This window comes from Patella vulgata, chromosome 5 (assembly GCF_932274485.2).
Source record: "Patella vulgata chromosome 5, xgPatVulg1.2, whole genome shotgun sequence".
NCBI lineage: Eukaryota > Metazoa > Mollusca > Gastropoda > Patellidae > Patella > Patella vulgata.
The window spans coordinates 13000484-13027173 of NC_065883.2; the positions used below are offsets into that span (position 1 = coordinate 13000484).

Here is a 26690-nt window from a genome sequence, read left to right on the forward strand (position 1 = left end):
ATTTTAATCTACGTGTTTACCTTGTGGTTTCTCCATTGTCGGACATTTTTATCGCATTGATGTGAGCCGACAGCATCTGTAAACTAGTCATAGATGTGACATATCGTAAGAGTATATAACACCCTAAATCAATGAACAGTCATTTTGTCTGCGATATCTTTTACGTCTTTTAAGACTCCATATAGAAATTCTCATCCACAGTGGCACTTTCCCGTGATCTCGATTGCTGCACAAAAATTGCTAAACATATAAGGCAGGCTACTATGAAGCTATGGGTCATGTACGCCATACGCTGAAGTTAGCTATGCCTTTTTACGAGTGATTTAACTATCAATGTAATTTTAAAATATGGACTTATAAAGAAGGGAATGGTGTTTTGTCATCACCACAAGTATTATTATTTCGAACCCATTGAGTTACCTCTTCCATTGCAACCCAAAATCTAACCCTTTTTACCTCTTCCATTGCAACTCTAAACTTAATCCTTTCTATCTGTAAACCTAACCCTTTTTAGCTGGACCATTCTTTCCGGGGCTGTTATCACCATGCACTGTCCAATATTTATAGACCTGGATAAATTCCATACAAATATCTTAAAGTTTAAGAATGTCATATACCACTTGAGGTGGAACAATTTGGAGGACCTTGAGTCCCAAGTATTCACAAAGCTCAAGGTTCAGAGGCCAACCCAAGACCAGTGAAGCCATGGCAAAAAGGCAAGTTAGAGTAATGTCATCTTACCGCGTCATGAGACCTTAACTCTTTCAAGTCGTGTGTTGTTACTACTGTCGAGTCGGACTTGAGTCTCAATAAATATTTCAAATGGAGTCTTGAATGTGATGTAAGTCAAACTCAAAACTGAGTCGCAGGATTTGAGTTCCAATACCATCGATACTAATAACAACTTTTAACACTAAGACTTCATAGGAAAAAAATAACAACAATTAAAGTAACCTTCATGAAAATATTTTTATTTAATCTAAATCTGAAATAAAACAAAAAAATTTCACACATAATAACTAATAACAACAGATGGTATATGATAATATACAGGAATGATACAGTAAGTATAATATGGTGAGGTTATTACATCTAAATAAAATCAATGGCTTTAACTATAACTTTACAATACAACACAAATCTGTTAGCTGAGTGACCTCCCCTTAGGAGAAGTTATATTACATGTTCTATAATATAAAAGATGATGGTGTGTACTTGTGATTATTTATAAAGGCTCAAATGCAATAAAAATAAAAATATTTATAAATAGATCAATGTCTTAATTCAATGTACAGTTATAAATATATATATAAATATATATCAATGACGACATTAAAGACCATCTCACATCCTCTCCCCAGTGGCGTGCAGAGGTTATTTGATGCCCTGTGCCAAACCCTTGATTATATGCCCCAAAGACTCAATGATAAAGCTTAGTACTTAGAAATGTGAGAAAGGATAACATTTTTAATACAGGTATGGGAAAACAGATGAAATATACCTTTTATTCAAATTCCATATGGCAGCTTGTACAACAAAGGTAACAGCGATAATGTCAAATTTCTATTTTACATTTTTAAATTTCACACTTTGCTTGAATGGCTGGGACTGTCACCCCCATCCCCTCTCTCTGCACACCATTACCCCAAGCCCTGGCACTAACACTGTATATTACAACAAATATCCTAAACAATAGATGAATGTATATACATATATATTAACAAAACAATTAAACTATACATAATATATTACAACATATCCCACAACCCATGAATCAAAATAAAAATAAAATAATAAAAATATTATAGAGGGAAGAATATATTCCTATCAAAACCATCATTTTGGCTTCTTGCAAGACAGCCCATAATGCCTATAAAATCCTCCAATTAAACACTGCATTGGATATCATCTTCAAGCTATTACATATCCCCAATAATTTCATAAACATTTTTTTTTACTTGGGCTATACTTTACAATTAGAACAATCTGCTTTTAACCCTTTAATGTCCCCAAAAAGTTTATAAATATTTTTTTTTTTTATGGGCTATACTTTACAATTAGAACAATTTGCTTTTAACCTTTTAGTAGTTGGAACGCCTGAAACTATTGCTTCCTCAAACACTCTTCAAACCACCTCTGTAACGTAATTAAACAGCTGTGAACCATTTAAGAACTGTGGGGCAGTCCACAGCCAAGTCATTTCATGTGGTTTAAAAAACAAGCTACAAAATTCAGTGTGAAAATCCTCACTTTCCTCTAATTTTCTTAGGGGAACAGAGGTAGTCTACAGTTACATGTACCATGTGCTAAAAGAGCAAAATATTCAGGCGGTTACCTTTTTGATGTACAGCTGTTATTACCGGGAAAATAATTTGTACAAAAACAAATCCTATCCAAAAACTAATTTAGGGAATGGATCATATATGGAATGAAGTTCCCTGCACAAAATCAAAATGTTTAAAATGAAACATTTTATTAAAAATGAATGTTTAATATTGGTGTAGGAATGTTGTAGAAAAACAATATATTTTATTATTATGCGATATTTAACATAGCTATTACTTTAAATTAATCTCTTTTCCGTACAAATATATACAAATTGTTTGTAAAATTAAACCAAAAAGACAATTTGAAAGAAATTGTCATTAGAAAAAACTCAATCACTGAAATAGATTTACAAAGTGAAGAGTGATCATAATCTTTTTATTACTGATATCAATCACCACACATATCACTTGACACTTGACAGATAGAGAGAAATGGGATTTAATGTCCACTCGACACAAATAGGTCACTTCGGGACTAACACATGGTTCAATTTTATTTCAATAACTCACTTGTGCGTAGGGGTCTTTAGCAGTGGGACGAAACCAGAGGACCCAGAGAAAACCGTTAAAGGTGACTAAATAACAGACCTTATGTCAAATCATTCGGCCACCAAACCCCCTAACTTAACAGAGCAGACAACTCTGCATGGTTAAGCATTATGACGAATAACAAACAAAACTATTATAAAATGACCAAGACTCGCAACGGATTACAGATGCAATCTTTTTCGTATATGTACACTCATGTATATGCAGCTTATTCTGTGAAATATGGTATTTACAATTCTCATACAATCCATGCAACAATAATAAATACAAATTAATACAAAAATATTCTAGCCATGTGAACTCCTCAAACAAGCTTCTTGGCGAAATGTAAGCATAAATATTATGATAATGTAAAGATATTTTGCAAAACAAAAAAAAAGGATCTACTTTATTGCTACAATCCTAATCTCAAAATGGTTCCAAATTTTAATGAGAGTTTTTGATATTGTTCTTCAATTAAACTAATTGTTTTTGATCATGTAAAAGTTTTGAGATTCAGTTCGCTGTATTTGTCCTTGTGGTAAGCTGTTTACCTAACTTATGCATTGATAATGGTTCATTGTATACTCATTAAGCAAAAACAAATTCGCTTCTCTTGATTACATGTAAAAGCTGTTTTAAGTCTAAAGATTACACGTAAATGAAAGCTATCATGATTAAATGTGAATACAAAGCTTTTTTAAATCTCATGATTACACGTAAATGAAAGCTGTTTTAAATTTCATGATTAAATGTAAAAACAAAGCTGTTTTTTTTTTAATTCTTATGATTACATCTTAATCTAGAGCAGTTTTAATTCTCATGATTACATAAAATGCAAAGCTGTTTTAATGTTCACGATTATATGTACACATAAAGCTGTTTTAATTCTCATCATTACAGATAAATGTAAAGCTGTTTTCATTCTCATAATTACAAGTACACATAAAGCTGTTTTAATTCTCGTGATTACAGATACATGTAAAGCTGTTTTAATGTTCATGATTACATGTACACATAAAGCTGTTTTAATTCTCATGGTTACAGATAAATGTAAAGAAGTTTTAATGCTCATGATTACATTTACACATAAAGCTGTTTTAATTCTTCATGATTATTTATAACTGTAAAGCTGTTTTAATTCTCATAATTACAAGTACACATAAAGCTGTTTGAATTCTCATGATTACAGATAAATGTAAAGCTGTTTTAATTCTCATAATTACGAGTACACATAAAGCTGTTTTAATTCTCATGATTACAGATAAATGTAAAGCTGTTTTAATTCTCATAATTACGAGTACACATAAAGCTGTTTTAATTCTCATGATTATAGATAAATGTAAAGCTGTTTTAATTCTCATAATTATGAGTACACATAAAGCTTAATTCTCATGATTATAGATAAATGTAAAGCTGTTTTAATTCTCATGATTACAAGTTAATGTAAAGCTGTATTAATTCTCATGATTACAAGTACACATAAAGCTGTTTGAATTCTCATGATTACAGATAAATGTAAAGCTGTTTTAATTCTCGTGATTACAGATAAATGTAAAGCTGTTTTAATGTTCATGATTACATGTACACATAAAGCTGTTTTAATTCTCATGATTACAGATAAATGTAAAGCTGTTTTAATTCTCATAATAATGGGTATACATAAAGCTGTTTTAATTCTTGTGATTATAGATAAATGTAAAGCTGTTTTAATTCTCATGATTATAGATAAATGTATCTCATGATTACAAGTTAATGTAAAACTGTTTTAATTCTCATGATTACAAGTTAATGTAAAACTGTTTCAGTTATAATTATTACATGTAAAATAGCAAAATAAGTTAAACGTAACTAGAATGTAGACTGGAGTCTGGACACAATTTTGAAATATCATAAATTATCAAAATATCATCACAACTTTACATCTGGACTCTCCAATTCAACTGGGATTCAAACAGTTCATTATGAAAGAATGTACTTGACATTTGACTGGCTCATATATAACATAAAAGCCAACAAGATCACCCAGACACTTTATCAGTAACATTAATGACTTGTCTTCAACAACAAGTGGTAATAGCACCATGATTATGCCAAGAAGATCTGGATCCTTATTCACGAAACAAAAAGATAAATATTTTAAGAATTCAGCCCTTTCATTTGGCTTGAGCTATAATTTGTACCAGGATGTTGAATCTCAACTAATGAAATGGACGCATATTTAGTTTTCATGAATAAGGCGTCTGAAATGCAACGATCACAACATTCTAAACAATTTGGGGGGAATTATGAGAATTTTACCACTTTTGGTGTTGTAAGTTAAAACTGTCGGAATGATAAGTAAGAATTAGCCATTTACGTAGTAACATCAACAAATATAAAACATGATAACAATATAATAAAAGTCACAATACAACAAAACTACAGCACTATATTACAACATTTAAATCACGGCTTTCATTACAATGAAACCATTTTCAGCATTATCCCATGTGTTTTTACACAGAAAACTCAAAATCTAACTGTATGTGCTGTGATTTAAGGTTAAATTCATTGAAATTCTAATCACATGACATGTAAATTGACTGACAGGTAAATTTCTCCAGTCAGTCAATTTGACTGTCAGTCAGTCAAAACTGGTGAATATGCCTAAAACAAAAACAAGAAACCAATAGAAATTAAATGTTGTGGCATTATCAAAACACACAGCCTATAAACAATAAGTAAATATCTCTACAGGTAAATCACATAAGATACATTATGTAAGATTTAGATAAAGAGCTGATCATTCTTGATGTAATAGTTTTAAAATAGATAATTAAAAAAGAAATATATTGAACAATTCAGTTGAATTATTTCATTCTGGGCAAAGTTATGACTGTTTGAAGAAAAGCATAGTCTCAATTTTCATTGCTACTGTGGCTACGATACTAAACAGAGTCTTGGTTATCCAATTTTAAATTAAATTTTTAAATGGCGATCGTCTTTCAATCCATTCGGAAGCAAACCCATCCAATGAGCTAGAGAGTTAGTTATGGGCTTGTTATGCTAATAAATGTTTAATAATTAATTTATATAACATTTAAGGCCAAAAAAAAAATACCTGCAATTTGCAGATTTAGCTCTTAAATAATGCATCTTTAAAGATAAAATATAGAATGTATCAAAAGATACTAATAAATATTTTAACTATAATATTGATACAGATGTGTTAACCTTTTTAAAAGGAACTTTACTAATAAATATTATAGATAAATACAAAACCTTGATTATTATTTTAAAAATGTTGTTGAAGCATATTACGAACAACCTGGCCTCCTATTATTTAGAATGCTCTTATGTTAACTGAGATTTCAATATAATATTTTACAAATTGTTGTTAACAATATATTGCACAAAAAAATAAAATATCTTCCAAAATGCAAGAAATGCAATTTGTACTTCCATTCTTTTCAAAAATAACAACATTTTACACAATTATTAACACGTAAAAGCACCAATAAAATATACTTTAGAAACCATTGATTTAAATGTATAAGTTAATTATTTTGCTTATTTTCCTTCCCATGTCTGATATTCTGTTCCTTGCATTTTAGGAACGTCCTTTTAATATTTATCTTATTTGGATATAAAATTTGATTTAAATTATAATGAAATTCAATATAAAGGTCTGCGTTCCTGTTGGACATTTTGGAACAATCCTTTACATTTCTTTTATTTGGATACCAAATTTTATATCAACTGTAATGGACATTTTGAAACATTCCTTGGATACCAAATTTGATTTAAATCATAAAGAAATAGTAATATAAAGATCTGCGTTCCTGTTGGACATTTTGGAACAAACCTTTATATTAAAGTCATAATGAAGTTGAAATACAAAGATCTGTGCTTCTGTTGAACATTTTGGAACATTATTAACTGACAATATGCTTAAATTGTCAACAAGAATTCAGATCTACATTTCAAAAGTTAGATATCTTAAAATTATTATTTTTTTTATAAAATCTTATATTCCTTAAAAACTGATTGAAATTACGATTTGAATCAATATTCCTGTAATGTCATTTGCATCCATACATATTCTTTCCAAATTATTATAAACAATTTATCGAAATCATTCGTTAACAGAAAGAGAAACAAATTAATCTCCATCATTAATGATTTATAAACTCTCCACAACAAATTCGATATCAAAACTTGCCTTCACACCTAAACAGGTAATATTTTAAGGAATATAAGAATTAATAAATAATTCTCCAAGGATGTCTTAATCAACATGTACAAAATGTATTTCATGACAAGCTGATATTTCTTTATCAGTAAATTTAGATCTATATGCACAAGCAGAATTCTTGTGAATCCAAAATAAACGGAAACCCAAGTCATATAAATGTTGGTAAGTCTGTAGACCTTGTATATACCTCTCTTTACTGGCTTCGTTATTACGATCTGCTCGAAATATGGCACACCCTTCACAAGCGTGTACTTCTATTAATAATTGTTTTATATTATGTAAAGCGTTAGATTTAATAAGTTGGGGTAAAACTTTCCACTCCCATTCTTCTATATCCATCTTTAACACACTTAAACTTTCCTGAAAATATATCAATACATTGATTACATGCCATCTGAAATTACCCATACAATAATTACAGGTAATCTGAAATTACTAATATATTAATTACAGGTAATCTGAAATTATCAATACAGTAATTAAAGGTAATCTGAAATTTTATCATGACATCAATTATTGATTACAGGTAATCTGAAATCACCAATACATTGATTACAGGTAATCTGAAAATATAATCATTACATGAATAACCTGTATTACATTAAAAAAGGGTCATCTGAACTTTTATTACAATTATAACAGGTCATCAGATATTTGATTACATTAATAATGGGTGATCTGAACTTTTATTACATTAATAACTGGTCATCTGAATCTGAACCTTTAATACATTAATAACAGGTTATCTGAATCTGAACTTTTATAACAATAATAACAGGTCATCAGATATTTGATTACATTAATAACAGGTTATCTGAATTGGAACTTTTATTACATTAATAAAAGGTCACTTGAACTTTCATTTAACATTAATATTCACCTTGCAGTGTTTGCTTTGATAGATCTACACTGCTGTATAAAGGTGCAAAACAGGTTGCTTTCTCTTTGAAATGACAGATCCAAAGTCAATATTGTTTTGGTTAGCTTATTCCATTGATATTTATTGTAATTATATGTACCTTAGTATGACCAAGTTGACGTTTAATATCTGTTAATGTAGCCATATTCCAACCTTTATCTGACACCCCAGTATAATCGGATATACCTGTAGCATGGAACTTCACTAAATCACTTCGATCATGATCTTTTAATTTAATACTGAAAAAATAACATCATAAATTTGTTAGTTTGTAAAAACCATGCTCATGAAAAATCCAAATTTACTTCACTGTGCCCATGATAGAAGATTTAAAAATTTAAAAGAAAATATACAAAGAAAGAGAGAGAGAAATTGGGTTTAACGTTCACTCGACACAAACTAGATCATTTTGGAACTAACATATGGTTCAATTTTTATTTCAATAATTCGCTTGCGCGTAGAGGTGTTTAGCAGTGGGAGGAAACCGGAGGACCTGAATAAAACCACGAGGTTGGACAGGCGACCCTACTCCTTGTCACGTACAACCGGGGAATCGAAACCATGCCAGTTGACGCAATGACAGACTTTATGATACAGTGCGGATGTGCTAACCATTCGGCCATACAGCCCACCCATACAAACAAAGAATAAAGAATTAAGTTTTTATGAAATATATTTACCTGGGATCAAAACTATGTACTTGTGTTTTATATTTCTTGGCCATAGCATCATCAAAACTAAAATCATTGTTAATTCTGAATGAAAAAAAAAAATCTTATAATATTTAAAATAACAATGAAATGGATTTAACTTATTACTTTTTCACACAGAATGGGCTAATAAAGCTGGACATACACTATGCTATGATGAGAGACATTTTGCATGGATAGAGGTGTTGTGGCCTATGATTTCAATTTACAGTACAAACATCATGGGATCTTTAACATACTGCTAATGGTATACACAGGACCTCCATTTTTTGTCCTGTCTGAACCACTACGCTTTTCCTTGCCAGACTCAAAAAGAAGACCCGTTTCATTTAGATGAAAGTAAAAAGTGGAAATGTGTTCATCAGACATGAAGAAGGCTACGTTCCTATTGTCTCACTATCATAAATAGTTTTGTATTGACTGATAGGTAGAACAAAACCAGTAGAAGCTCCGGATAACTGCTCCAATTATCCCAGTATCAAATATTTTTGTATTTTGTATTAGCAGTAAAAGTTCCTTCCTTCATTGCGGTTCTTATTAACTCATTCTCATTTGAACACGGTTCATCCCATTCTTAGGAGTCTCTAAATATAGTTATATAGTACATGTTTAAGTCAAATGCTTATCAATAATCATCATAAAATGACATATTGGGTATTTAGAGAATCAATAAAATATACATAGACATGATATCAATATTAACTGAATACATATATAAAGTCACAGATCTTGATCTTGCATGTATCAGACAATATCTAATTATTCACAGCTTAATCCAATCTAAATATATTCATAATAAAATATACTCATATTAAAACCTATTATGTGATTCTGTATTTATAAATATTTTCTTGAAGTAATTTGCCCAGTCAGTTCAGAAACGTAAGATGTTAAAACCGATTTCATTTCAATTTGAAGTGTATTAAGCATAGACTGAAAAAGGGTAGGATGAGAAATTCTAACAGTAATCCCAGCTTATACTTCCGTCATTTATAGTTATGTAAGATCAATTTTATTGATTATAAATCTACAGAAACTAGACCACATATTTTCATATAATTCTATATACATGTATGTATCTTGATTTATCTAATGTTGAAATCAATATGTAACATCTGCTAAGTTTGTAAAATAAACTGACTTGTGTTTTATTCCAATCAAACAATTTTATTCAGTCAAGTATATTTTAAATAATGTCGTCAATACCAATGTTGTGGACAATGTCTAAATTTTTCATGTATTAACTCATGCAGCAAAAATTGATTATTTAAAATTTAATTAATAAAATAAAATATCAACGGTAGATTATCTTAAGGTCTGGATTCAATCAGATTAAAAAGAGGCCCATCAAAATTTTTGACCCAATACTTATAGGTGACACTGGGTACAGAGGATACAGATCCAACTTTGATAATATTGTAGTTTGCAAGTGATTCAAAATCTCCTCATTGACAATCTATCAACTGTTTTAAATGTTAACTATATTATGATTTTTCCTGGGTTGCCCCTTTATAAGTTTGGCTGACATGTTTTAAATCAAAAATTAAAATTTTGCTGATCATTATCAACAATTTATAGCGTCATGTTTGTATACATAGACAGAGAGAGCGAGAAATGGGGTTAAACGTCCACTCGACACAAAATAGGTCATTTCGGGACTAACACATGGTTTAATTTTATTCAATAATTCGCTTGCGCATAGGGGCCTTTAGCAGTGGGAGTAAACCGGAAGACCCAGAGAAAACCCACAAGTTGAACAGGCAATCCTACTCTTTGTCACATACAATCGGGGCGGGGGATCAAAACCCCGCTAGTTGACTCAATGACAGACCTTATGATACAGTGTGTACGTGCTAACCATTCGGCCATCGAACCCCCCTGTTTATATATAAGGTAGTACCTTTCTGAAAAAACCATAAATAATATGTGGGATTATATTTTGTGCATCTATTATTTCTGTTTTCACATCTATATGATAATGTAATGTAATATACTGTCTCTTATAGGTGTTTTTATTTATTTATAAACAATATTTTTATTCGTATTTCTACATTAATAGAAAATCTCGAACAGACATAGCCTACATGTATATTCAACAGTAACCTGTCTCCCTTGTTAGTGATTTGATGCAATAAAATAAAATATTATTGAAACATTACCCAAATGAATACACCAAACTTCCTGGTGAAGGTTTATGTTGAGGATCTTCACATATTTGCCATCCACCATCTGTTATTTTACCCACACGTTCAGGATTCTTACATTTTATCTGTACATTTTCTAAATAGCTGTAAATAAAATCACAAAGTTTGTTCTAATCAACTGATATTATAATCTACTCACCCATGATAAATCTACAAACCCATGATAAATAGTTGATAAATCTGATCAAATGATATTAGAATCTGATGAACTGATATTAGAATCTACCCACTCATGATGATAAATCTGACTAACTAATATCAAAATCTACTCACCCATGATAAATCTGATCAATCAGAATCTACCCACCCATGATAAATCTGATCAACTGATATTAAAATCTACTCACCCATGATAAATAGTTGATAAATCTGACCAACTGATATTAGGTAAGATAGATAATGGTGGAATCACCCAGACACCATCTTTATTATATTTCGATACATCAAGCTAAAAATACAATATCATAAAATAATATATCTAAATATCATAAAAAAAACAACATATGTACCAAGCATCACTGTTTCCCCAATTCTGAGATTTAGATACATCAAGCTAACAGATACAATATCATAAAATAATATATTCAAACATCATATTAAAAAAAAACCAACATACCAAGCAACATTGTTTCCCAATTCTAACTACTATTTAAAGGCTTTTTATTCTACATTAAACTCAAGGTTGACCTGGTTTTGCATGAAAGTAATATAACTTCAAAATTGGATTTATGTCACTCACTCCCCGGACCGAACTGTTCTTATACACTAAATTTCAGCTGTGGGACAGACCTAGCCGTCAACACAGACAAGAAACAGACAAACGACATTAAAAAATTAATTATTAAAATACAACATACTTCATTTTTTACGTCTTCCTTGTATTTACCAACAAACTGAGCACCAATCACTACAATAAACAATATGAGTTTAAAATCATGTTCTCCGATAATTTATATTATTTTATTTCTTTTTTTTCCATTTTATTTTCTGTAAATTATATTATAATATATTTTAGTATTTTACTAGTATCAGTTTTATGTAATATGCGACAAGTTTTATCATTGTGTTGTCGACTGATCTACCAGTATATTCAAACTCACTGAAGTTTCATGAACAGCAGTCGTTCTGAATATATTAGGAGTCATGGTGGCTCAGTGAGTAAGACGCTAGCTTACAAACTATGAGGTCCAGGATTCGATCTTGGTGTTGGTTGAAAATATTTCCTGTGGATTTAAAAGCATGGTTTCCCATTGTCATTGGTAAAGGGTAGTGTCTAGTCATTAGGATGGTACACAAAACCGTGTGCACGTAAAAGAACACTTGGATAGTTGGATTTCGATTTCGGAATCAATCTGATTAAAATACCGATCTATATTTCGTTTCGTTTTTTTATACTTTTGATGGCCTACACTACATAAAGATCTGACAAGTTATAGCGATAGGTCACGTCAGGGGTCAAAAGACTTATGACGCCAGACATTTGATTAACCAATCAGCATTGATGTTACTAGTGGATTACCCACAGTTCGGTGAAAAACACGCCTAAAACTCGACGTAACAGACCGTTTCATTGGCTTATCCCCGACACCATTCAGAACATGAGTTAAATAACAACTCTTCCAGATCCAAGTGTAGTAAAGACAAGTAAAATGAAATTTTGAACTATAAAAACGAAACGAAATAGGATCTGTGTTTTAACCAGATTGTTTCGGAATAAGAGTAGGCAATAATGCTTACCTGTTAGCACACTGTATGGCATACACCCGTTTTCATTAGTTCAGTCAGTGCAGAAAAGTAGGACGTTAAATCCCATTTCATTTCTGAATGTATTATTAGATCTTTATCTTAATCAGATCGATAAAGATCAATCAAGATAAAGATATAATCTAGGTAATATTTAGTCTATGTTTTGTAGCTAAACGATTTGACATGCTTAATTTGTTGTTAGTGCCCGAGGCATTATCAGTAAACTTCTCAGTGCCCTAGTCAACCCCAGCCTCCAGCCACATTCAAGCATAAATCAAACCTTTGTCTTAACTGCTGATTGGCTTTAGAGTATAGTGTGCTAGACAATGAACGTCTACAAGACAAATAAAATAAAACCAAGTACGAACAATCCAAACCATAAGATAGAATTCGAAGTCCTAAAAAACGTTATAGGCAAAATAGTGTATTAAAGCAAAATAGTGTAATCAGCAAATACTATACATGTACATGTATGTAAGTGACTGGTTTCAATTCCCTGCTTGTATGTGACAAGGAGTAGGGTTCAGATCCTCAAGTTTCCTCCCACTGCTAAAGACCCCTCAGTGCAAGTGAATTATTTTTAAAAAATTGAACCATATGCCAGTCCCGAAATGACCTAGTTTGTGTTGAGTAGATATTAAACATGTCAAGGACTAGTTCAGTTTTGACTTAGATTATTATTTCCAGGCCTGCGTCAACATCAGTACACCCCCCCCCCCCCTCCCCAAAAAAATGTTTTAATGTTGTAACTTTACCTGGTAATTCTTTATTAAATGGTCCATTTACATATAAACCATTTACATCAATACGATCTACAGCTACTTTCTGCATTAACATCTTCCTCTGAAAATGTAATAACAATATCAATATCTTTAATTATTATTACTGGTAATAGAGAGAGAGAGAGAAATGGGGTTTAACGTCTAACCAACACAAACTAGGTCATTTAGCAGTGGGAGGAAACCGGAGTACCCAGAGAAAACCCACAAGGTTAGACAGGCGACCCTACTCCTTGTCATGTACAACCAGGGAATTGAAACCATGCTAGTTGACTCAATGGCAGACCTTCTAATACAGCACGCCTGTGCTAACCATTTGGCCATCCAACCCCCCAATGGTAATAGAACTTTTATGTTTTATGTGAATTTAATTGTTCACATTCTCATATAATATGGTATGCCCTAGTACTGATTTTAGAATTCCAAATCCAATTCACTGACAATTCCAATCCTTAAGATCAATTATCCTTAAATCCTAATCCTTAATGCTAATCCTAACATTGTAATCCTTGACAAGATCAATCATCCTTAAATCCTAATCCTTAATGCTAATCCCAACCTTGTAATCCTTGATAAGATCAAGTATCCTTAAATCCTAATCCTTAATGCTAATCCCAACCTTGTAATCCTTGATAAGATCAAGTATCCTTAAATCCTAATCCTTAATGCTAATCCTAACACTGTAACCCTTGATAATATCAATCATCCTTAAATCATAATCCTTAATGCTAATCCCAACCTTGTAATCCTTGATAAGATCAAGTATCCTTAAATCCTAATCCTTAATGCTAATCCCAACATAGTAATCCTTGATAAGATCAAGTATCCTTAAATCCTAATCCTTAATGCTAATCCTAACATTGTAATCCTGGGCATTATGAGATAAATATCAATCCTAAAATTCTGATCTTTTATGAACAGGAGAATAATGTAGTAATACCCCTTGGTAATTTTGCAGCAGTTTTTAAATCTAAATTCTAAATCAATCTGATATATTACAGCTGATCTAATTTCAGGAAGATAATGACATACTCCTTAGCTTAATTTAGCCTAAGGGCAATATCAAATTCTAATAAAAATAAAAATTATAGCTGATCTATTTATCCATGACAATGAAAATAATGCCATACTTTCTGACCTTAGCTGAAGTAATCTTAATTTCTAAATCTGTATAAAAAAATATTAAAAATAGTAATTTATAGCTGATCTATTTATCTACGACTGGGGACGGTTGCTATGGATATTAATATTCGGTTATTATGACATAATTAGTACCTGGTAATTATGATATAATTATCTTGTATTTATGACATTAATATCTTGTAATTACGACATAATCATCATGTAATCATGAGATGCTCATCTCATGCACAGGCATGAACAAATTGTATCATCATTACATGTACATGCACGCTCACAAACATGCATAAACAAGTGCACATCTCAGACAAAATAAAATGAAATGGGGTTTAACGTCCTACTATTCTGCTCTGACTGGGCTAATGAAGACGGGCATACGCCATACAGTGTGCTATGAGGGAATTTTGCCTGGGCAGTAGCACTATAGCCTACTCTTACATGTATATCGAATTCCACTGCCAAGGGATCTTTTACGGGCATGCCATTGCCAATACACGGGACCTCATTTTTCTGTCCCATCTGAACGACTAGACAGCAGTCCTTGCACATCTCAGATGCATATTTACAGGCGGCTATGGGCACACACGCAAAGGCATCTAAAGCAATATAGGTTCTTCAAAACTGCTAATACCATTTTAGAGAGGGTAGGCTTATTGTATAACATTATTCCATTTATGGAGCGGTAGGCCTAGAATACTTGCCACTAGGTAACAGATTTCATTTTGCCTGAGTGAAGGGGACAGAAGAGTTTGAGTAAAACCGATACACACAGGGCTTACTGTACCCCATGACTTTCATTTCTGGAGTTTACAAGGCTTTGTCATAATTACAAGATATACCATGTAGGCTACGTAAGCTTATTAACTCATTATTTACAAGATATCAATCACGATAATTTTAAAAGATATCAGATTTTTTTTGTGATCAACATCAGTTACCTGTTTATAAAGAGAGAGAAACATATGGGGTTCCACTTGACACAAACTAGGTCATTTTGGGACTAACATAATAAGGTTCAATTTTATTTCAATAATTTGCTTGATAGGGTTGGAGGAAACTAGGGGACCCAGAGAAAACTAACGAGGTTGGACAGGTGACACTTCTCCTTGTCACTAGTTACAAGTGGGGAATTGAAACCACACTGCACTTGACTAAACCATTTGGTCAACCAACTCCCATATTGTTTATAAAGGGAAAAATGTTAGACAGGCCTTCTGACTTAATTTTATACCCTTTGAAAATAAAATTATTGATATTATTAATAAGCCTTAATGTAATGGTCAAAATCAAAAATATTAGGCCCTAGATCTAATTTTTATTTCATTTTTTCATCATCAGAGATTCGCTTTGGTATTTATATAAATTTATTCATTAATTAATGACATAAAATATGTCTGATTTCAAATATAATCCTTTTGATTAAGAAGGCAATATCCTTGTTCAAACATTTATTTAAATCTCTGTACGTGTCTATTACTAACTAACTTACCCGGTTGTTTATTTCTGTTTTGGGATCTGAAAACAAATTGCCATTTATTGTAAACACACTCAAAAAGGCCAAAATCAGGAATAGGGAACCCAAATATACAAAGATTGCTTTTGTTCTCAACCTCCATCTCGCCATTTCAATATCTTTTGATGCTATTTCTGGTCCAAAACAAACGTGTAACACTTCAAAAGATATTAATTCTCAAATCTCTTAAGCTGAAGGGCGGAAGTGACAAGGGCTCTGTTAACCGGAGTTATCTCCCTTGAACCACCTCTGTATTATTAAAGTGACATACAGGCAACTAAAATTCGATATTGATTTTCTCTGTTAGTTCCTCGGGATCATTGGCAAGGGAAGATGTCTTGTTGATGCGCATTGATACCACTGGTGGCACTCTAAAGATCCACTCGGTTGGAAATCGAAATGAGAGTAGGACATAGCATTTCTCTGAAACCCCAATGCATGGGATTCCAATAACCATTCTTTTCGCCGATTTGCTGCAGAAATGTAAAACATCAAACCCCATTTCCTTTGTCTTTGATTTGGAGGGTTGGGTGATCAAGTGGTCTAATTCGTGTGCTTTAGATAATTGAATCAGCTGGCTTGATTTCGATCCTTTAATGAACACAACATTGTCTTTTTTGAAAGGATTCCCAATCCAGAAAGAGGTAGGCCTAGTATGGGGGTGGGGTAAAGATTGTCTGTGATTAGATAGGAGGTGCATGTAACCGACTAACGCCCCCTGCTTATTTCGTGGTGGTTTATAAATTTAAATTTTATAGAGAACTTTGTTCTGTATGTCGTGTTCACAAGTTTAGTTAATTGGAAAGATGGTATCCTTCAATTCATGCAACCAAACGGAGAAAACTTTCTTTGACGGTTCACAAACATGTTCCACTCCGCCTAAAACAACGCCACGTTTCCAGTGAGCTTCCTTCAGTTGCGGTCATGGAGAGGGAGAGAGAGAGAGAGAGAGAGAGGTCGATTAGACACAAACTAGTTCGGGACTACATATGGTTCAATTTTCTTTCAATAATCCACTCCTTTGTCAGTGGACGTTATCTAATTTTAAAGCCCCAAACCAAACAGCTGTGTTGCGTGGACGTCATACCCCATACCAACTCAGCTACCAATCTAGGCAATGACTTTAATATGGATGGAATACAGAAGAAATTTGACCTTAAATTACTGAAAAAGAGAGAGAGCGACAGAAACGAGGATAAACGTGCACTCAACGCGAACTATTTCATTTCGAGTCTATCCTGTGGTACAATTTGAAGAGCCCCGGGAAAGAACGGTCTAAGTCACTTTTTCAATGAACCCCAGTTAATGGCGCCATCTGGTAGCAAATTGTATAAGATTTCTGTGGAACAATCTATTTCAGGTAAAAACGATCGGAGTCATTCCTCTGCAGTGGGGGGGGGGGGGAAATCGGAGAAAACCCACGAGGTTGGACAGCCCACCCCTTGTCACGTACAAACGGGGAAATGAAACCACTTGACTCAATGTGGAACCTTGTGATCCAACACAACCCCATGTTGTAATAAATGCTAGCACCACGGCTTAACAATTGAGGACGGACAACAGAAACCGTTTGCAACAATATCCTTTTATAAAAACAAAAGAAGAAAGTTTTTGGTCCGCTACTTTTATTTTCCAAATTGTAGCTACAATATTTCCAATCAATATAAATTATACTTCCATCTTCAGGCAACTTCAATCTCTACAACAATCTTAAAGCTCTTAATTAAGATAAATTGTGGTCCCGAGAACTGGATTCTAAGACCCAATCTAGTTGTTCCAAGGATCCGCGTTAAACGGTATTTTGTTTTTACTAAATTCTATAATACAGATATTACAATATTGTATAAATATGATTATATAAATGCTAAACAAATCTACAATAAATAATAAAACTTCGTAATAAAATTACAAATTAAATTCACAAAGGATGTAGACATGAATCAATCAGTTGTAAATCTCGCATCCATCCACCTGGCGCTCATGCATCCACTCGGCTCCCACACCCATCGATTCGGCTCTCACGTTCATTTATTCAGCTCTCACATCCACCCACTCCACTCCAACATTCACTGGGCTCACATAACCATCGATTCGGATCTCGCATCCATTTACTCGGTTCTCACATTCGCCCACTCCACTCCCACATCCACTCGGCTCACATAACCATCGATTCGGATCTCGCATCCATTTACTTGGTTCTCACATCCATCCACCCGACCTGCACATCCACTCTCTTTCTCCCATTGCAACCATTTTGATTTCACTCACACCGCATCTTCACAATGTTAAGGTGAAGCGACCCACAGTGTCAAGACAGTTATCAGAATACAGATTGTTAATGACTCGCGAAGCTGACTCATCACACAAACATTAGCATCCTGGCCACCACCCTCGGTCCGCTATCGTTGAATACCCTTGGTAATAGTAAGTCCTTTTGTATCGTATTGGAGTCATAGTAACATTAGAATGGCTTCAGACCGGAACAACTATAAGTGAAGCCCCGGTCATATGATAGGGTAGCTAACTCTTGGGAATCGAGGGGAATGCCAAGATGGTTTAAAGGACGAACGAAGCACATTTTGGTCACATACAAAATTATACTGTCGACCACATAACTTGAGCATAGCTTTACACACAAGCTGTTGTGGATAAAATAAACGGCTGATTTTTCTCTATGATCCCAAATGGTTCTCTTTTTTTCGTTTTTTTTTTTTGTTTTTGTTTTTTTTGCCTGTGAACTTAGAAAAAATCACAATAATAATGAAAACGCGACCTTCGTTATCAAGAAGCACAGTCTATCATCATCTGGCCGACACTTTTCAATTGAAAAAAAATCCCAGGAAGGCGATAAAAGAGAGTTGAGATTAGAGAATTTGAGCTACCTGTTTTCCAGGTTCTGTTTACTTCCACATTAAACACGTGGGAACGTGGGCATAAGAAGTAGCTTGTTTACAAAAGGTAAAAGGGGCTCGAGCACTCTTGTTACACATAAAAAGGATATGCCACTGCAACCGCAGAAAATGATGAATTCTGAAAATGAGAGATTGAACCCCTTCTTCGTCTTAAAAATCTTGAGTAAGGCTGTCGGACAATGCCGTCATTATATTAAATTTTGTGTTTCAGTTGAGAAGGATAACGGAAAGTTCAAATATCAATCCGCCAGGAGAGATAAACTTCGGGTTGTATTTTCTCTTATTGATTATCCACGCCATTTTAGAAAGTCATTTTTAGTTAGTCATTTCTAAAGAACACGCAATAAAGTTATTACCACACCTTCATCGCGTCTCTGAAACAACATTTCACCTTCAAAATTTAACAGTTGTTGTTTTCGAGCTCTCATCAACATCCCAACAATGTTACTGGAGATTTTGGTGTAGGTTTGAAATAGTTCGCCAAAAGTTATCGTTATAATTCCGTCATCTCGTTTGTCTGCTGTGTCGGCTATGACCCGTGTTAACCTGATTATTTCCTGTGTTATATCAGCACTTGCTTGTTGGCCCCTTTTTTCTGTATTGGACCCCGGAATTGGTTTTCCGTAGTTGACATCATTCTTGTCCATTTTTACCATATGTTTGGCCCCATCCCATTCTGAAAATGGATTTATAAGTTGTTTTGCCCGGTGTTCTTCTGTTTTGGTTTGCCAAAATTTTACTTTCCCGCCAAGATCCGGATTGTATCTATAAGACGTTACGATTGGTTTGTTTACTTGAGTCATTTCTGCAAGAAAAGAAACCAAGTTTTAATACATATTCAGTATACAAACAAATGTTACTACCATAGACCACATACTCCTTGCAGTGTCTTGTTTGATTATACGACGTGGTTTCGCCTTGTCATTGGTGAAGGAAAGAGGGCCTGACAAGGACAGCTGTCTAGTCGTTCGGATGGGACGGAAAACTGAGATCCCAGCTGGAATTCGATATAAGAATAGACCATAGTACCGCTGCCTGGGCGAACTTTCCCTCATAGCACACTGTATAGCATATGCCCGTGTTCATTAGCTCCGTATAGGAGCAGAACTGTAGGGCGTTAAACCCCATTTCATTTCATTTCATTTCGTTTGATCATATCTAATCTCACTGAAACACTGCTGGGCTGATGGGTGATTTCTGTCTCAAACAATGTCTGGTTAACAGCCGGGTTAACGTCCAATGCATTACAGCGTAACAGATCAATCGGGATTAACCGGACTCCAATTAACGTAACAGTGTATATGACATTACGTCACATCGTGCGAAACAACTAATCCTTTAATAAATGTAATCAAAGAAACGGACTGTCATGTTAAGTATGTATCAGTTGTTTCAACAAACTGATAGAATCTATCTAGGTTTTCCAACAATTGAACTTACGAGAGATTTAATTGGACGATAAAAATAGACGAACTCCGCCAAAAACCCAAGTTTCAGCTTCAGCTTTCGGAATGAATAGATCATTGATAATCTAAATACACACGCGGTTCACTAAAATATGAAAACACACATTAAATCGTGTCTTAAAAGCTAAGAAATACAGTATAATATATGGATATCTTTATTTATTACCCAATAATACATTCTACAGTAGATATCGCTTGTGTGATATATTTCATAATCTACTGCTATATCTCCTTAGGAGATATCGCTTTACATAAATTTGATTGGTCAATTGAAAAGGAACTACTTTTTTTATTTTCAAAGAACAGTTCATTTCTTATTAAAAGTAACTTTCTTTTATCAAAAATGAACTATTGTTATTCAATTGACCTTGATGGAAATACTGGGTCAATATAAAGGACTTTGCAATGGTTGAATTGCTGTCAAAATATGATGTATCACTACGCTGTAATGTTCAGTAAAAGTGAAATCTACAGCAAAGAATTATATTTATCTATTTTGTGCATGTAAGAAGGGATTGGGTGATAAATAAAATCTCCTACTCGTCTTTTTTGATATCAAAAAATATCAACACTCGTTGATAAAGTAAAAAAAAATCGGCAGAGCCTCGTTTTTGTTACTTTATCAACTTGTGTTGATATTTTTTGATATCAAAAAAGACTGGTAGGAGATTCTCTATATATTACTTAAATTTTCAAGTCTGACGTGCTCTCGTATACGAGTTACGGCTTTCGGGAGAAGAAATGTGCCTGTCTTGTTAACGCGATGTTTAGTTGTGCAAAGCGAGGGGATGGGTTTGGAGGGTGTCGGGGCGGGGACTTTGGTATTTCCGCTTTATCTTCTACAAATTCGAACTACATCTAGTTAGATACATATCGCATGTCGGCCCAATAGCCTTTACTTTTGAACAATGGTATAAGTGTCGCGATTTAGCTCGGTACCTGTTTGGCACGGTAAAGGTTTTTGTTCTTTAAATTACAAAAGAACGACATTAATCATGACAAGTCATATGGTAGGTATATATACAATATAGTACTTATACAGGTCACAATTTTATGGAATACAATTACTGCTTATTACTGAGCGACGTACTTAGTGTACTCAGTAGACTAAAAATTATCAAAATATCTAGATAGATAAAAAAAAATATAGTACTCCAGTTCAAAGATTTATAATAAACTTTTTGAGTTGTTTTAAAGCCCCGAACCCACCGCTAGCAGAGTGTTTCAATAAACACAATAAAAATACAATTCAAATAATTCTGGGTTGTTAAAGAATATACGTTTTATATGAAAACTGGAAACCATATAAGTACGTAAGCGACGCTGTTTGTATCCGTATCCATGCACAAGAAACATAACCGAAATGGGTACTGAATCAAACCGCGGTTTTACGTCAGCAGTTCCAACTCAAGGACTATTAGCTAGGGGAAATGCCAAGCGAGATTCACGACATACATTTACACAATAATAAAGTTTCAGATTTGTAATTTATTAGCACTAGCATTGTCAATTTTGACGTTCTCATGATGCTGTTAGCACCTTCTTTTGCATAAGAAACCTAGTCAATCTGGGTACCAAATTAAACCGCGGTTTTACGTCAGCAGTTCCTACTCAACGACCATTAGCTGGGGGAAATGCCTAGCGAGATTCTCGACATACATTTACACTATAATAACGTTTTAGACACGATTCAATGACGTATTTACTTGTAATTTATTAGAGCATTGTCAATCTTGACGTTACAGAATGTTGTTAGTACTTTCTTTATATTTACTGCCATTTTTTCTTGTCATAGACGAATCACGTGATACAATCAAACGAGCTGTTATTCCTCTCAGATAATAGTTTTGAAAACAATAATATAATGAATTATGAAACAGCGGGATAATGAATACAATCGCTATGAAGGATAAGAAAATAGCACGTGCGTATTTTTGAAAGATGTAGGAATTTCGCACCTAAATCAACATCCATTTTTTACAGTGTATGTGACCCAGGTTATTTATTGCGTTTATTATTTCGCCAAGAACACGTACATTGCATTTAGGATCTACTTTATTCTCTGCGGTTTAGACCAAAATAATATATCAAAGTGACATTAGTACATACGATGCAGAAAAGACGATATATCTGCTTGGTAAACCGCCAAGGTGTCAGAATTGGGAACTTCTTATTGAATAACAAACGCATCAATCGTCTGGCAGTCGGTATTTTAAACCCAATCTGCTATCATGAAACCTTATACTTTGTTATAGTTGTTTTGTAACTTGCAGAGTGTTAGAGCATTAAAAGAAGTCACCCCATCTGTTTTAGCTAACCGAAAGAGTCTACTATTTATGTTGTTGCGGTTACAGAATCTAACGTTTTAAAAGCTGAAGAATTAGAAACCGCAAAGTTAAAACAAAAATTCACTTCTAAATTTATTCCGAACAATTTTTTTTTCTTTTTTTTTTTGATATCAAACAGTGTATTACGGTGGCCTGTTTGTGCCATAAACTGATTTATACCATTTTCTTGAAATTTACTCCATATGAGAACTCGCAGTGAAAACTGTGATAAATAAAAAAACCCATGAAAAACCTTTCCACCGCGGTGTAAATATTTTCTCCGCGGTGTAAATGTAGCGGTCACAAAACAATGTAAACACTGTAAAGTTTTATTTTTTTGTAACTAAATCTGAAGAACGCACTTGATTCTATATAATTCAACAAAAGGTTAAAACAGTAAATCTTTCTTCAATAATTTATTAAGGTAATAGAATATACATATCTCACAATCCTCAAATTATCAAAATGAAATAATAAACCCAGCCAATCAAAGCACTGATTACAACATTGATAACATACCCAGCCAATCAAAGCACTGATTACAACATTGATAACGTACCCAGCCAATCAAAGCTCTGATTACAACACTGGCTTACATAATTAAAACATTATGCAAAATAATTATATTTACTCCCTTTCGCAATAGAAAATTATTACACTATATAAAATATATCTAAAGCCTGTTTTCCACTAGGCGAATTTTTTCGCCGAGAAAGATTTCGAGCAATCGCGCTTGTATTTTCCACTACACAAACGATTGTTTCGATCATTCTTTGTTTCATAGCAGAATTGGCGCGAAAGGTTTCCTTCCTGAACTTCAACAATGGCAGAAGTACAGAAAAAGGTTTTGGATTCGGAAGGTGTACAATGGACGTGATTTGTATTACCACGTGAGAGTTTACGGAATTCTGATTGGCTTGCTCCTTTTTTCGCGGCTGGAAAGTAGAAACTGGTCGAACTCACTTTTTCGCAGAGAAAAGAGCCAGCGAAAAGTGTGGCGCCGCCTGAAATTATACTGCGCATGCCTGTACTCGAAAAAATTCGCTTCGCGCGAAAAAATTCGCCTAGTGGAAAACAGGCTTAAGCCATATTGGGTTAGACAGTAATAAAACACCGTGTATAATATATTTAGGCCCTATCGGCTTAGAACATTAGACCACTATGCAAAATATATTTAGGCCCCATCGGGTTAAAAAAAAGGAAAAACACTCTACAAAATAGTTAAGCCCTACAAAATATAGTTAGGCCATATCGTGTTTGACAATTAAAACATTGTTCAAAATATATTTAGGCCCTATCGGGTAAGAACATAAGACCACTATGCAAAATATATTTAGGCCCTATCGGGTTAGAAAATTATAACAACTATGCAAAATATATTTAGGCCCTCTCGGGTTAGAAAATTACAACACTATGGAAAACATATTTAGGCCCTATCGGGTTAAAAGATAAAAACAACATACAAAATAATAATTAAGCCCTATTGGATAAGACAATTAAATCATTGTGCATTATATATAAATATATTTAGACCCTACCGTGTTAGGAAATTAGACCATTATGCAAAATATATTTAGGCCCTATCGGGTTAAAAAATTAATTAAAGCACTGCATAAATATATATGTAGACACTATCAGACTAGAAATTACAACACTTTACAAAATATAGTTAAAACCATATCGAGTTTGACAATTAAACCTTTTCGCAAAATATATACATGTATTTAGAAAATTAGATTTCTATGCAAAATATGCATTTTAGACCCGGTCGGGTTAGCAAATCAAAACAATATACTAAATATATTTAGGCTCGGTGGGATTAACATAAAAACCCGACCTGTATAAGGTCAATAATACGGACTGGAATACATGGAAATGAGTTTGGCCTGAGTGATCGAATCTAGATAAACTCCCAGTAAAATATTTGTCCCAAACCAATTAACACTGTCCAATTACTTCCAACACTCGAAAGTTAATTTATCGAAATTTCAAGTTTATATTATATTTCCAGGGGCAGTTCACTCATACATCTCTTATAGGCACCAACAGGGGGTAGACAGGAACGGGTATGCATTGGACTTCAGTCGCCCTACTTAGGTACACCACCCCTTTTATAAACTCATGCAGTACTGCCATCTTGTGTGGGGCGTTAAAGGACAGATACACGGATATGGTCGACGACAATATTCGCCTGATTTGTATATAGGTATCTGGCATTGAAGGTTCCTTTAGAGTTCTAATCATGGAATGTCAGTCTAGGAAAAGAAGATCATAATCTTTCATTCAAACCCTCCTGTCATGAAACTTGGTATATATTCCCAGACTCTTGTATCTTCAGGCACTTCTAATAAAGTTATTATCACATTTTCATCTCTTCCTTGATACAGCATTTCACCTTCAAAGGCAACGTAATTACGTTTCCTGGCTCGCAGTAGAATCCCAACAACTTTATTTGATACACGTAAATATGATTTGAACAATTTTCCAAATGTTATAGTTTTTGTTCCATCTGGCTGTGGGTCGCCTAAATCATCAATTGTCATTGTCAGATCTATTATTTCTCCAAAAACATGGTCATTCGCTTGTTTCCCGCGCTTTTCTGTTAAAGAACCCGGTACCGGTTTTCCATATTCTGGATGGTTCTTGTCCAGCTTGGCTCGGTGACACGCCCCCTCCCATTCCGAGAAGGGGTTAACGAGCTGGTTTTCTTTATGATGGTCTACCTTTTTTTGCCAATTGGTGACTTGATCTTTAAAGAAATTTCTCTGGGCCATGTTAAATTACAACCCATGTACGTGCATCTTGTTAGCTGATATAATGCTAAACAAAACAGAAATAACACGAGTCTTACACATTCTTATCTCTGGAAAATAAGTTGCATAAGAAAAACTCATCTTGGCACAACCATCGTCCGTAAAATATCACTGTGTTATTTGTCAATAAAAGAACACACTATAATGTTTCGGACGGTGATTATGCAAAGGTGAGTACTACTGTGTTATTTGTTGATAAAAGAACACACTAAAAATTTTCGGACGGTGATTATGCAAAGGTGAGAATTAAGTTACCTGTATTATAATTCTTACCTATATATAGATTAATCCAAATATCCTGTAGTATACACGATGCCAAAAAATGTCTAACCTCGCTCAGACTAAGTTAAGTTCTAAAATGTTATCTTGTTCTGAGATAGAAACTTCTAAAGAATGTATTAAAAGGACTACTATCTGGATACTAAACCTTGATGAAAGCGCTAACAGACAGAGCTCTTTACAGACCACGGAATATATACATAGGCTATTTATACATATACTCACTAAATTTCAAAGTTATGAATGAGTCTCTTCCACGCACCCCACTAGCATTCCACTGATCAGTTTCTACCAATTCGCGGTAAACACATCTTGGCAGAAGACCATGGTATGCAGTTTGAACCGGTAGAACAAACCGTCTGGTAAATCAAGCCTTCATTTAAAATAAGTAGGTGGCATTCTTGGATTCCAAGTTCACGGACTACTATCTTTAGTAACTTTTACCTAAATATAAATGGAAAAATATTTTTTCAGGTCGGCGTAGGAATATGGAAGACGAATTCCACGGAAAATAATGTGTGTTGTTCACCGACATGCTATAAATAACGTCCTTGACAAATTTAACAGTTATCATAATGTTATTTCAAAAGACGAAACCCACCTTTAACTGCATATGCTGCATTATAAATTTCAAAAACATATGCCCCATCCCCTATACAAGAATTTCCTTGAAAACAAAATAGCCTTATTTATGTGATATATATATTGAATTGCACTGGTTCTAGAATTTGTTTATGTTGGCGTTGAAGAAGGGCGTGGCTGGAAGGATATATTTAAAAATATGTGCTTG

At 33.6% G+C, this 26690-nt stretch overlaps 1 protein-coding gene across 1 annotated transcript; it reads right to left on the bottom strand.

The window, feature by feature from the left end:
* Window positions 1–955: 955 nt before the first annotated feature.
* Window positions 956–16309, bottom strand: LOC126822239 (probable methyltransferase-like protein 24). Its single transcript, XM_050551006.2, has 8 exons — window positions 16080–16309; window positions 13427–13514; window positions 11783–11832; window positions 11273–11373; window positions 10881–11009; window positions 8692–8766; window positions 8112–8250; window positions 956–7452 (listed from the first exon to the last, which is right to left on the bottom strand). The coding sequence occupies exons 1-8, from the start codon at window positions 16212–16214 to the stop codon at window positions 7126–7128; spliced, it is 1044 nt and encodes a 347-aa protein (XP_050406963.1). The 5' UTR covers window positions 16215–16309; the 3' UTR covers window positions 956–7125.
* Between the last annotated feature and the right edge of the window lie 10381 nt (window positions 16310–26690).

Excerpts from the sequence above, each read along its gene's own strand:
- LOC126822239 (XM_050551006.2), bottom strand. The coding sequence starts at position 16,214 with ATGGCGAGATGGAGGTTGAGAACAAAAGCAATCTTTGTATATTTGGGT. Across the intron at positions 13,515-16,079 it reads AAACAGAAATAAACAACCGG|AGGAAGATGTTAATGCAGAA; the intron begins GTAAGTTAGTTA and ends TTACATTTTCAG. Across the intron at positions 8,767-10,880 it reads AGTTTGGTGTATTCATTTGG|AATTAACAATGATTTTAGTT; the intron begins GTAATGTTTCAA and ends TTTTTCATTCAG.